The sequence below is a fragment of the Prionailurus bengalensis genome, chromosome D3 (assembly GCF_016509475.1).
Source record: "Prionailurus bengalensis isolate Pbe53 chromosome D3, Fcat_Pben_1.1_paternal_pri, whole genome shotgun sequence".
NCBI lineage: Eukaryota > Metazoa > Chordata > Mammalia > Carnivora > Felidae > Prionailurus > Prionailurus bengalensis.
Window position 1 is genome coordinate 28,386,310 of NC_057356.1, and position 13,391 is coordinate 28,399,700.

The following is a 13,391-nucleotide window of genomic DNA, read 5'->3' on the forward strand; positions in this document are numbered from 1 at the left end:
TGGAATCATACTGTATGTAGCCTTTTCTAATGGGCATCTTTCACTTAGCGATATCTATTTAATGTTCTTACATGCATTTTCATGGTTTGATAGCTCATTTCTTTTTTTTTTACCAAATAATATTCCATTTTATGGATGTACCACAGTTTGTATATATCACAGTTTATCCATTCCCCCATTGAAGGACATCTTGGTAGTTTCCATTTTGGGGAGTTATGTATAAACAATATATAAGGCTGCTATGAACATTCATGTAGAGGTTTTTGTGTGAATAAATGTTTTCAACTCGGGCAAATACCTAGGAGTGCCATTGCTGGGCCATGCCATAAGACTAACTAGGTTTAGCTTTAAAGAAACTCCCAGGCTATATTTCACAATGACTGCATTCCCACCAACAGTGATTGAGTTCTTTTGATCACATCCTTGCTCAGCATTTGTTATTAGTTTTTTAGGTTTTAACCATTTTAATAATCATTGAGTGATCTCTTATTTTTTTAATTTTCAATTCCCTGATTTTCACTTCTAATGTTGACCATCTTTTCATATGCTTATTAGCCATCTGGATCTTCTTTGGTGAGGTGCCCCTTTAGATCTTTTGTTTATTTTTTAAATTGGGTTGCTTGTTTTCTTACTGTTCTACAAATTCTTTGTATATTTTAGATACAAGTCCTTACTCAGATAATGTGATTTGTAAATATTTTTTCCCAGTCTGTGGCTTATCCTTTCATTCTTTTAACAATGTCTTTCTCAGAGCATAATTTTCTAATGTTAAAGAAGTCCAACCTAACCAAATTTTTTCTGTCATGGATCATGCTTTCAGTATCGTATCAAAAACTCATTGCCACTGTAGTCAATAGTATTGTAGTAATTTGTGTGGTGACAGATGGTAACTACACTTACCCTGGTGAGCTCTTTGTAATGTAAAACCAAGCTCATCTAGACTTCCTACTGTGTTTTTTTCTAAGTTCTCATTTTATAGTTTTGCATTTTCCACATAGATCTATGATCCATTTTGAATTAATGTTTGTGGAAGATGTAAGGTATGTGTCTAGATTCAGTTTTTGCATGTGATTGTCCAGTTGTTCCAGCATTATTTGTTGAAAAGACTATCTTTTCTATGCCTTTGCCTTAATCAAAGATGAGTTGACTATATTTGTATGGATCTATTTCTAGGTCTTTTGCCTTTCCATATAAACTTTAGAACCAGTTTGTCGGGGCGCCTGGGTGGCGCAGTCGGTTAAGCGTCCGACTTCAGCCAGGTCACGATCTCGCAGTCCGTGAGTTCGAGCCCCGCGTCAGGCTCTGGGCTGATGGCTCAGAGCCTGGAGCCTGTTTCCGATTCTGTGTCTCCCTCTCTCTCTCTGCCCCTCCCCCGTTCATGCTCTGTCTCTCTCTGTCCCAAAAATAAATAAACGTTGAAAAAAAAAATTTTTTTTTAAAAGAACCAGTTTGTCAATACATACAAAATGATTTCCTGGGATTTTTATTAGGATTCCATTTAATCTCCAGATCAAGTTATGAACAATTGACATCTTAACAATATTGAGTCCTTTGTCCATGAACATAGAATATCTCCATTTTTTAGTTCTTTGATTTCTTTCATCAGTTTTATAGTTTTCCTCATTTAGAATTTAGATATATTTTGTTAGATTTATATCTAATTACTTCATTTTTGATGCTAATGTAAATAGTATTGTAATTACAATTTCAAATACCAGTTGTTCATTACTGCCATGGACTTTTGTATGTTAACTTTGTATCCTGAAGCCTTGCTATAATTGCTTATTCTGTTTTTGTTGTTTTTGATTCTTGGAGATTTTCTACAAAGACAATTATGTCATCTGCAAATAAAGACAGCTTTATTTCTCCTTCCCAATCTGTATGCCTTTTATTTCTCTGTCTTACCTTACTGCATTAGCTAGGACTTTTACTACAATATTAGAACTAATGAGAGGGGACATCCTTACTGCCTTCTCAGTCTTATGAGAAAGCATCTAGTGTCTCACCATCAAGTATGATGTTAGCTGTAAGTTTTTTTGTGGATATTCTTTATCAGATTGAGGAAGTCCTCTAATCCTGGTTTGCTAAGAATTTGGTTGGGTTTGTTTTTTTTGTTGTTGTTGGGTTTTTTTTTGTTTTTTTTTTTTTAATGTTTATTTTTGAGAGAGAAAGAGAGAGCACGAGTTGGGGAGAGACAGAGAGAAACAGAGACACAGAATCCAAAGTAGGCTCCAGGCTCTGAGCTGTCAGCACAGAGCCCAACATAGGGCTCAAACCCATGAACTGTAAGATCATGATCTAAGCCAAAGTAACCAACTGAGCCACCCAGGCGCCCCTAAGAGGTTTTTTTTGTCATGACTGGATGTTAGGTTTTGTCAAATGCCTTTTCTGCATCTATTGATATGATCATAAGATTTTTCTTCAGCTTTGTTGGGCATGATGGATTACATTAATCACTTTGGAAGTCAGCTGTGCTCACCACTATACCACCAATGCTACATTAATCACTTTGAATGTTAAGCTAGTATGCATTTCTACAGTAAATTCCATTTGGTCGTTGTATGTAATTCTTATACATTGTTGGATTCAATATGCCAATATTTTGTTGAAGATTTTTACATCTATGTTCATGAGCGATACTGGCCTATAGTGTTGTTTTTTTCTTGTAATATCAGTATCTGATTTTTTATTTGGGTAATATTTGCCTCATGAGTGTTAGGATCTACCTCCTCTTCTTCTCTTCTCTAGAATATATTGTAGAGAATTGGTATAATTTTTTCCTTAAATATTTGGTAGAATTCACCAATAAGACTGTGTGGACCTGGTACTTTTTTTTCTTGGAAAGTTACTAATTGTTGATTCAATTTCTTTAATAGGCCTATTCAGATGAGTTCTTTTTCCTTGTGTGAGTTTTAGTGGATTTTTTTTTTTTTTTTTCAAGAAACTGGCCCATTTCATCCAAGTTATCCAATCTGTGGGTATATTCATAATATTCCTTTATGTTCCTTTTATTGTCCAGGAGATCAGTAGTGAAGGCCCCTTTGCATTTCTGACATTAGTGATTTGTGTCTTTTCCCTTTTTTTCTTAGCCTAGCTACAAGTTTATTAATTTTATTGCTCTTTTCAAAGAATCAGTTATTTATTTCATTGATTTTCCTGTTGTTTTCCTGTCTTTAATTTCATGGGTTTCTCTTCTAGTTTTTATTATTTATTTTTTCTATTTGCTTTATATTATCTTGCTTATTATTGCCTTAATATATTATTATATTGCTACTTATTATTTATTTGCTTCTGCTTGTTCATCTTTTTCTAGTTCCTAAAGGTAAAGTTTAGATTTTTTATATCAGGTCTTTCTTCTTTTCTAAAATATGCATTCTCTGCTACAAATTTCCTTCTAAGCACTGCTTTGACTGTGTTCCACAAATTTTGATAAATTGCACTTTTTCATTTAATTAAATGTTTTTACATTTCTCTCAAGACTTTGACCCATATATTGTTTAGAAGTCTGTGGTTTAATCTCTGGGGATTTTCTGGTAGCTTTCTGTTATTATTGTCTAGGTTAATTCTGTTTTGGACCTGAAGCATACTTTGTATGATTTTTACTCTTTTAAATTTGTTGAGGCCCTTGGGTGGCTTAGTCAGTTGAGCAACTGACTTCGGCTCAGGTCATGATCTCACAGTTTGTGAGTTCAAGCCCCCCATCAGGCTGTGTGCTGGCAGCTCAGAGCCTGGAGCCTGCTTTCAGATTCTGTGTCTCTCTCTCTCTCTGCCCCTCCTCTGCTCACGCTCTCTGTCTCTCAAAAATAAATACGTGTTAAAAAAAATTATTTTCTAAGTATGTTTTATGAACCAGAATGTGGTCTACCTTACTGAATATTCTTTGTCATCTGGAGAAGAATGTGTATATTATTGTTGAATGAAGTATTTTATAAATATCAGCTAAATTCAAATGATAGTACTTTTCATTTAATTATTTCCTTATTGATTTTCTGTCTCCTGGATCTTTGAATTACTAATAGAGGTAGAGTGAAATCTCCACTTGTAATTGTGGATTTGTCTACTTCTTGCAGTTCTATCAGTTTTTGCCACATGTATTTTGACACTCTCTTGTTAGGCATGTATACATTTAGGTCCCTTTTATCATTATGTAATGCTCCTCTTTATCCTTAATAATTTTCCTTAGTCTGGTGTCTACTTTGTCTGAAATTAATATAGCTACTCCAGTTTTATTTTAAGTAGAGTTAGAATGGCATACAGGTATATGTTGGAGATGTTGCAGGTTCCAGACCACCACAATAAAGCAAATATTGTAGTGAAGCAAGCTAAATGAATATTTTGGTTTCCTAGTACATGTAAAAGTTGTTTATACTCTATGGTAGTCTAGTAAGTGTTCAATAATAGCATTATATCTAAGAAAGCAATGTACATACCTTAAGGGAAAAAATACTTCATTGCTAAAAAATGCTAACCATCATCTCGGCTTTCAGCAAGTCATAATCTTTTTGCTGGGGGAGGGTCTGCCTCAGTGTTAATGGCTACTGACTGATCAAGGTGGTGATTGCTGAAGGCTGAGGTGGCTGTGGAAATTTCTTTAAATAAGACAATGAAATTTGCTACATCGATTGACTCTTATGAACAATCTCTACCTCTTATGAACAATCTCTCTAGCATATGATGCTATTTGATAGCATTTTACACGCAGCAGAACTTCTATCAAAATTGGAGTCCATCTTCTCAAAGCCTGCTACTGTTTGATCAACCGAGTTTATGTCATATTCTAAATCCTTTGTTGTCATTTCAACAGTCTTCACAGCATCTTCAGTTCTAGATTCCATCTCAAGAAACCACTTTCTCAGGGCGCCTGGGTGGCTCAGTCAGTTGAGCATCTGACATCGGCCCAGGTCATGATCTCGTGCCTCATGAGTTTGAGCCCCACATCAGGCTTGCTGCTGTCAGCACAGAACTCACTTCAGATCCTCTCTCCCCTTCTATCTGTCCTTCCCCCACCTGGGCTCTCTTTGTCTCTCTCAAAAATAAACAAACATAAAAAAAATCACTTTCTCTGCTAAACCATGAGAAGTAACTGCTCATTCATTCAGGCTTGATCCTGAGATAGTAGCAACTCAGTCACATCTTCAGGCTCCACTTCTCATTCTAGATATCTTGCCATTTCAACCACATCTGCAGTTACTTCTTCCAATAAAGTCTTGAACCCCTGAAAGTTATCCATGAGAGTTGGAATTTACTTATTCCAAACTCCTGTTTATGTTGCTATTTTGACCTCTTCCCATGAATCTTGAATGTTCTTAATGGCATCTAGATGATGAAGGTTTTCCATTTACCTTGTCCATATCCATCACAGGAATCACTGTCTGTGGCAGTTATAGCCTTAGAAAATGTATTTCCTTAATAATTAAGACTTGAAAGTCAAAACTACCTTTTGATCTATGGCCTGCAGAACAGATGTGCTAGCAAGCATGAAAACAACATTAATTTCATATATCTCTATCAGAGTTCCTGGGTGACTAGGTGTATTGTCAGTGAACCAGTAATATTTTTAAAGGAATCTTTCTATCTGAGCAGTAGGTCACAACAGTAAGCTTAAAATATGTAGTAAGCCATGTTGTAAACAGATATGCTCTCTCTAGACTTTGTTCTGTTTATAGGATATAGGCAGAGTAGATGTAGCATAATTCTTAAGGCCCTAGGATTTTTTGAATGGTAAGTGAAGATTGACTTCTACTTAAAGTCACCAGCTGCATTGGCCCCTAACAATAGAGTCAGCCTGTCCTTTGAAGCCAGGCATTGGCTTCTCCTGTCTAGCTATGGAAGTCCTAGATAGGGATGCCTGAGTGGCTCAGTGGGTTGGATGTTCGTCTCTTGATTTTGGCTCAGGTCATGATCTCATGGTTTGTGGGAGGATTGAGCCCTGCATCAGGCTGAAAGCACAGAGCCAGCTTGGGAGTCTCTCCCTTCTCTTCTCTTCTCTTCTCTTCTCTTCTCTTCTCTTCTCTTCTCTTCTCTTTTCTTCTTCTTCTTCTTCTTCTTCTTCTTCTTCTTCTTCTCTCTCTCTCTCTCTCTCTCTCTCTCTCTCTCTCTGTATCTATCTCTGTCTCACCCTCTCTCTCAAGATAAATAAAAAAAAAATTTTTTTAAGTCCTAGAGGTGGTTGGGTGGCTCAGTTAAGCATCCAACTCTTGATTTCAGCTCAGATTGTTATCTCACAGTTTGTGAGTTCAAGTCCCATGTCCAGCTGTGTGCTGATAGTGTAGAGCCTTCTTGGGATTCTCTCTCTCTCCCTCTCTCTCTGCCCCTCCCCTGTTCATGCTCTCTCTCTCCCTCTCTCAAAATAAATAAGCTTTAAAAAAGTGTAAAAGTCCTAGATAGCATCTACTTTCAATACGAGGCTGTTTCATGTATATTGAAAATCTGTTGTTTGATGCAGCCACCTTTGCTAATTATCTTAGCTAGATCTTCTGGATAACTATCTGCAGATTCTACATTAGCACTTGAAGCTCTGCCTTGCCTTTTTAGTTATGGAACTAGCTCCTTTCCTTAAATTCATGAACTAACCTCTGCTAGTTTCAAATTAGTTATTCTACCCTTATTATACCTGAGCCCTGTCTAATTGGTGGTGAGATTTGGGGGAGGAGACACATTCTCTTATCTTGTGATTAAATCTTTTGTTTTTTGGACCAGAGACCCTGGGCTATGACCTTCAGATGAGTTCCTTAGCCTGTGTGTGTGTGTGTGTGTGTGTGTGTGTGTGTGTGTGTGTGTGTAAGGCTACTCTGTAGTTGGTTAATTGCCCTGCCCACAAGTTATATAGGACTCTAGTAAAGTAGTTCCTCTTAAAGGTAGGCTTTTGTTAAGGAGAAGGGAACTCTGGGTGTGTTTCAACTGGTTTTCTTCCCCCTCTGCCAGCCCAAAGCACACAGGGGATTTTTCCATCGCTGATCTTCACCCATGAGAGCCTGTTGGAGCTCCTGGAAGTAAAGTTAACATAAGTGTGGGTACCCTTCTGCCACTGGACCCCCCAAGACTTTTAACTCACAAGCCAGCCCACACTCAACCTCTAGCAGTGTACCAGTTATTTTAAGTCTTCCTACCAGTTAGGGCTCCAGGGGCTTTGGCTGCGGGTGAGCTATAGCTTTATGTCTTCACCTGGTGTCTCCAGTTTTCAGGGTGGCAGTTTGCCTTGTGACCTTACTTCTCTGATGAATCTAAGAAGAGTTGTTGATTTTCAGTTTTTCAGCTTTCCTCTTACTTTGAAGATGAGAGAGACAACTTCCAACCCCTTTGCATGTTGGAGCAGAAACCAGAAGTCCTTTCTTACAATTTTTATTTATTAACTTTTGGCGATGAGTATGGATTTTATTCATCATTATAAATGTAATAGACACATGGAGAAAGCCATGGATGTCTGTTTGCGCAGGTTGAAAGAGCAGAACCTTGTGAAAGACCTGAGGCCCCGGGACCTCCTGGAGAGCAGCAGTGACAGCGACGAAAAAGTCCCTGTGGCCAAGCCCTCCTCGCTGTCCAAGCGAAAACTGGAGCTTGAGGTGGAAACAGTGGAGAAGAAGAAGAAAGGGCGACCTCGGAAGGAGTCTCGGCTCATGCCTGTGTCTCTGTCTGTCCAGGTGAGGCCATTGGGCCCATGCTGCCTCCCCCAGCCTATCTCATAACCTCAGTGCTGGAGTCCCCATGTGCCCAAGTGGGATAAGAGAGGCTGTGCATGCCACAGTGTGCCTTATCAGTTGGGAATAGTTGGCGAGACATGCGTAACCCCAGAGGTAGTATGGAGGCCATGCTGCCCCACACCTGGCGCTCAACCCACTCAGAGTCCTTGAGCAGTGCCCTGAGGTCAGCTATTCATCTGGAAAGTGAGGGTCTTTAGAGCATTCATCTGTGCTTTTACCCTCACAGAGTGGGTGGAAATGCCTGGGGAACCAGCCCAGTGTCACCTGTGGGTGACTCACCTTTACCTGACATTGCCCTACAGTGCTGGGGTAGGGCTCAGGGACATTTCTGCTCTTGCAGTCCCCAGCTGCCCTGACCGCAGAGAAGGACACCGTGTGTTTGTCTGTACCAGCACCTGCACTGAAGCTGCCCATGCCAGGCCCCCAGAGAGCATTTACCCTCCAGGTGAGTAGGTTTCCTGTCTCCCCCAACAAGTGTGCACATTCTCTCCACTCTCCCCCTGTGTAAACCCTCAGTTGTCACTGACTTAGGGCTGCGTTCCAGGGGCTCTCCATCTCTTTCTGGGGGAAGTTGTAGCTGATCAGGGCCCATTACTAGCCTCTTCCCCAAGGGCCCCCTTGCTGCCTGCCCACACACATGCACATTTCTCTTCTCTGTGCTTCGCTCTTCCAGTCCTGCTGCCATCTTCTGGATGGCCAGCTCCTTCAAGACTTGTCTCAGTTGTTCCTTTTGGTAGCCTCAGACTTGATATAGTTGGACTGCATCATAATGGCCTGTCTCCCAACCAGCTCACTGGCCCTGTCCTCTTCCCAGGACCCAGCAGAGTCATCATCAGAGCTGTTTGAGCTCTTGGAGTAGAAGCTTATGACCATGTGCTTGTTCAAAGCACAGCTCTAGAGCAAAGAATCCTTTATACCCAGAGCTCTTCCATTCACTCAGTCTAGCACCTGACCTTGGACGTGCCATAGGTTTATGCCTCTTGTTCCTCAGCTCAGATGCACATCCTTGGGAAACCTTCTAGGGCCCCGCATACAGGTCACTTTCTACTGAGCATACACTGCCCCACCCAAGCTGGTCCTCATGGGATACCAGAGGTGTCAGCCCTTCCCACCACAAGGCTTTCTGGGCCTAAAGGTAGGGACCTACGTGGTTTGTTCTTGTTGTTGATGTACTCGGAGACAGGGCACACAAACCCTTTTCCAAACTCTAGCTGCCCCACCCCATAACCCAGGGGCTTTAACACTGAGTGCCGCTTAGGGCTGTTCTTGGTTTCTGGGGATCTATGAAGGGACCCGTCTCCCAGCAGCATCCAGCCCTCTGCCCCACCTCACCCACTTGTTTGGCCATATGAGTGCAGACTGTTCAGCTGTTCTCCCTTGGTTTTCCATATGGGCTATCCGTCCATCAGCTCCCTAGGCATGAGAGATGAGGCTGAGCCAGCTCCCAGCCCTCTCCCTTCTCTGGGGGCCACACATCTGGACCTCCGTCCTACTTGTCCCACCCCATTACTACATATGCCACCACCGTCCTGTTGGCTAGCCAGCTCTGTCTACTTCTCTGTGTCTTTTTCCTGCTGCGGGGTCTCTGAACATCTCATCTGTCACATGACCCAAGTCTCAGTGGGCCCACCATCACCCGAAAAGACATTTTGTTTGTTTTCTTCCATCCAGGTGAGCTCCGATCCCTCCATGTACATTGAAGTGGAGAATGAAGTGACTGCTGTGGGGGGCGTGAAGCTAAGTCGTTTGAAGTGTAACCGGGAAGGGAAGGAGTGGGAGACGGTGCTCACCAGCCGGATCCTCACTGCTGCTGGCAGTTGGTAAGGGTGAGGGTCTTCGCCCAGCCCAGCCTTTAATGTCAACCAAGCACCACGTGCTATGCTGTGTGGCACGGTTACTGTCTGAGGCATGGTGCATTGCCCTACGTGCTAGCTCTCACAGAGGCCTGTACCATGCCTTGCCCTGGGCTTAGGACGTGTATCTGTCATCTCAGTCCCCACAAGACCTAATAAAGCCGGCATCATTATCACCATGTTACAGGTGGGGAAACTGTCTTAGAGGGTCACCCAAGGCAGGATTTCAACCCAAATGTTATGATTCCCTTATCTGGTCAGGTTCCAGGCTGAGCTCTGCCTGGCTCTCTCTGACGTGGAATGGTTCCTTCTCTGGACCCCAGATTTTCATCCAGGGAGAACAGGATGGATTTCTGATTGTCCTGTGAGTCCCCAGCCCAGCCCTGTCCATATTCTGTATGAGGGGAGAGCTTAATTCAGTGGTTAGTCATCCAGTGTCTTCCCGTGGGCTTCCAGGACACAATCCCCTGGAGCTGTTTTTACATGTGCTTGATCTGAAAAGAGGACCAGTGTTTTCCTCAGGTGTCTGTTGAAGTATAGGATCTGCCGTCAGGACCATGTATTTGGTACTATTATAAGGATTTTACAAAGATAATTGGCTTAGATACAGTCATTTTAACTAGATCCTTAATTAGTTATCATGAGACTGCATGTAAAATGCTTTCATAGTGCCTACAAGTACTCGGCCTTCCATCTTAGGTCACAGTTCCCATGGGCTCTGAGCGGGTGCATAATGTTGCACCTAGAAGGAACCATCATTCTGTACCTCCTTTTCATTCTCTGCCAAGATGAGTAGACTAAGCTTCTCAATCCCAGGCACCCATGAATGACTAAGAGGCCTGTGTGGTAGATATTGCTGTGGGCTCCCCCTGGATCAATATTAGTCTGAGCTCAGAAAAGCTCAAGCAGCCGCTGAAGGGAAAGAGAACACATTCTCTTTAATCAGGTCTCATTTAGGCTAAGCTCCCATGAGCCCTGCTACCCTGATCCTTGTGGCAAGCCCTTGCTCCACCTCTCCCTCTGCTGCTTCTGCTCAAAGGAAGGTCACAGCAAGTATAGGTGGGCACAGAAAGAGGAAACATTCTGCATTTCAAGGCTGCTGCCTCTGCCACAGCTCCCTGTCATCATGACACCTGTCCCTTCTCTACCTTTTCAGTGACGTGGTATGTGTCGCCTGTGAAAAGAGGATGCTGTCAGTGTTCTCCGCCTGTGGTCGCCGTCTCCTCCCTCCCATCCTCCTGCCGTCCCCAATCTCCACTTTGCACTGCACGGGTTCCTACGTCATGGCACTCACGGCTGCAGCCACATTATCTGTCTGGTGAGAGGCAGGCCCAGGGTGGGATGGGCTCCAAGCAGGATAGGGCTGTGCAGATCCCCTCTCACTGCAGGGACAAAGAAGGAAGCAAAGGAGGCCACTCAGCAGAACAGTCCTTGGACACTGTAGGTCTGGGGGTCTTAACGCCTGAGGGGCCCTAAGCAGTCATACACTGCTTGTGATAGCCATCCCTTGTTGGGGGAGGGAGGATGTGCAAGGAAGTGGGGCAGGCTGCCTACCCCTGCCACCATCCTTAAAGGAGCAAACCTCATGACAAATCATATGCCTGATTGCATGTGCCAGGGTCCAGAAATGGGATCTCAGCTGCCAGAGCCTGGCCACGCTTCTCCCAGAGTTGGCATGGTGTTGGTGGCAGACCCCACAGCTCTGTTGCCTAAGCCCTCATCTGTAGACTTGTACAGAGGTAGTGTAGTGACACATGGGAAGTGGAAGCCACTTGTGGCACAGAGCCCCTGTCTGGGGAAGCAAGGGCTGGCTCTATACCAGGAACCGTAGAGTGGGGTCTTACCACCAAGGCACACTCTGATGTATTTATTCCAACTGGAGAGTAAGCTGTTCCCTGTCTGTCTCCTAGGGATGTTCACAGACAGGTAGTTGTGGTGAAAGAAGAATCGCTACACTCCATCTTGGCAGGTAACCTCAGCGGTGGACCACCCCTTGTTCCCAGGGGGTGGGGAGGGGGTGGGGAGGGATGCCAGGGCTAGGCAGCTTCAGTTCCTGACATGAACCAGGCTCTGGGCCCAGCCTGAGGCATTCAGTGTTGGAGAAGATGCATTCTCTCCCAGGGCACATTTGAATGGGTCTCTGAGAGGTGACAAATAGCCTAGTGGGTGGCAGTGAGACCAACATGCACAGAAGAGCAGCAGCTGCCTAGTTGCTGAGTCAGTGTGAAGGCACGTGTTGCTGGGACAATGGGAGCCGTGGTTTACGTTTCTCCTTAGGTCATATGCAGGCACCTGCTGATCAGAACACACCCAGAACCCATTCTTGTACTGTCTCCCTAGGAAGTGACATGACAGTGTCACAGATCTTGCTGACACAGCATGGAATCCCAGTGATGAACCTGTCCGATGGGAAGGCATACTGCTTTAATCCATCACTTTCTACATGGTAAGTAAGCCAGCTCCTAGCCCTGCCCTTCTGGGAGAGTGTCCGTCTGAGCTGGAACAGACTTCTGGTCCTGGCAGTCAGGCCTTCCTGGCCTGGCTTCTCTTCACAGTAAAGCCCTGTGGTTCGGGCAACAGTGGCAGCCCTGCTGGGCTCTATCTGCTTTATACAAGGAAAGAGAGAGCTTGAACCCACCAATAATGCCTCACTGTCCCTGGGCAGGGGTGCTTTCCTTCTGCATTATCCTCTGAGGTCACTTTGGAATGGGCATTTGAAAATTAAAAATTTTTGTAAATTAAGAAAATTGGTTGTCAATACACATGTCCAGCCTGGCGTCCTTAGCATTGTCAGCATAGGTGAGTGGGCTTCACAACAACATTGCCACCACTCATCAATTTTTGTAGCTTAGCAAGAGCCAAGTAGCGCTTCCGCTGACTTTGTGAATTAGTAAGTTTGCACCATCACTCGCCATGTGTCATGGTCTTTCCTCGGCCCATTTTGGAGTTTAGAGCTCTTTTCTGTATTTGTCAAATCTCTATTCCTCCAAGATCTTAATCGAGACATGTGAAGCCTATACATTGTGTACCAGCCACTCTTTTCTTCTGCCTGCACCTTTGGTCCTTCATACCCAAGCCAGCTATCTGTCCTCCAGCCCTTGTCTGTCAAGAGTTGCCAGGCACAAGTTTATCCTGCCACTGAGATTTCTTTCTTGAGTTAAAAACAAAAACAAAAACAAAAAAAAACCAGGTCCCTGGCTAGCTCAGTTGGTAGAGCATGTGATCTTGAGGTTGTAAGTTCGAGCCCCACATTAGGTATAGAGATTACTTAATAAAATATTTTTGGGGGCACCTGGGTGGCTCAGTCAGTTAAGCATCCGACTTCGGCTCAGGTCATGATCTCACAGTTCGTGGGTTCGAGCCCTCTTGGGCTCTGTGCTGACAGCTCAGAGCCTGGAGCCTGCTTCAGATTTTGTGTTTCCCTCTCTCTCTGCCCCTCCTTGGCTCGCACTCTCTCTCTCTCAAAAATAAACAAACATTTTAAAAAAATTTTTTGATAAATAAATAAAAATAAAATATTAAAAAAAAAAAACCTCCCCATTCATAGCTCTTCCAAGTTATAAACCCTTGTATATTATATGTGATTACTGTAATTATGGAAATAGGCTGTTTCTTTAAGAAGAGAAATGTTGGCTCTGTATTTTGGAAACATTTTTACAAAGGCACCCAACTTTTTAAAATTTTTTTTTAATGTTTATTTTTGAAACAGAGACAGAGTATGAGCGGGGGAGGGGCAGAGAGAGAGGGAGACACAGAATCCGAAGCAGGCTCCAGGCTCTGAGCTGTCACCACAGAGCCCAATGTGGGGCTCGAACCCGTGAACTCTGAGATCATGATT

General features: G+C 43.3%; 1 protein-coding gene across 4 annotated transcripts in view; it reads left to right on the forward strand.

The window, feature by feature from the left end:
* Positions 1–13,391, forward strand: part of LOC122470460 (protein HIRA) — a 94,521-nt gene that overhangs the window by 61,767 nt on the left and 19,363 nt on the right. For all 4 annotated transcript variants that reach the window (XM_043558089.1, XM_043558086.1, XM_043558087.1 and 1 more), the window contains 6 exons: positions 7,436–7,640; positions 8,041–8,145; positions 9,372–9,520; positions 10,710–10,871; positions 11,464–11,522; positions 11,894–11,999. In XM_043558089.1, the coding sequence (XP_043414024.1) occupies positions 7,436–7,640; positions 8,041–8,145; positions 9,372–9,520; positions 10,710–10,871; positions 11,464–11,522; positions 11,894–11,999 (786 nt within the window). The remainder of the gene's footprint in view (positions 1–7,435; positions 7,641–8,040; positions 8,146–9,371; positions 9,521–10,709; positions 10,872–11,463; positions 11,523–11,893; positions 12,000–13,391) is intronic.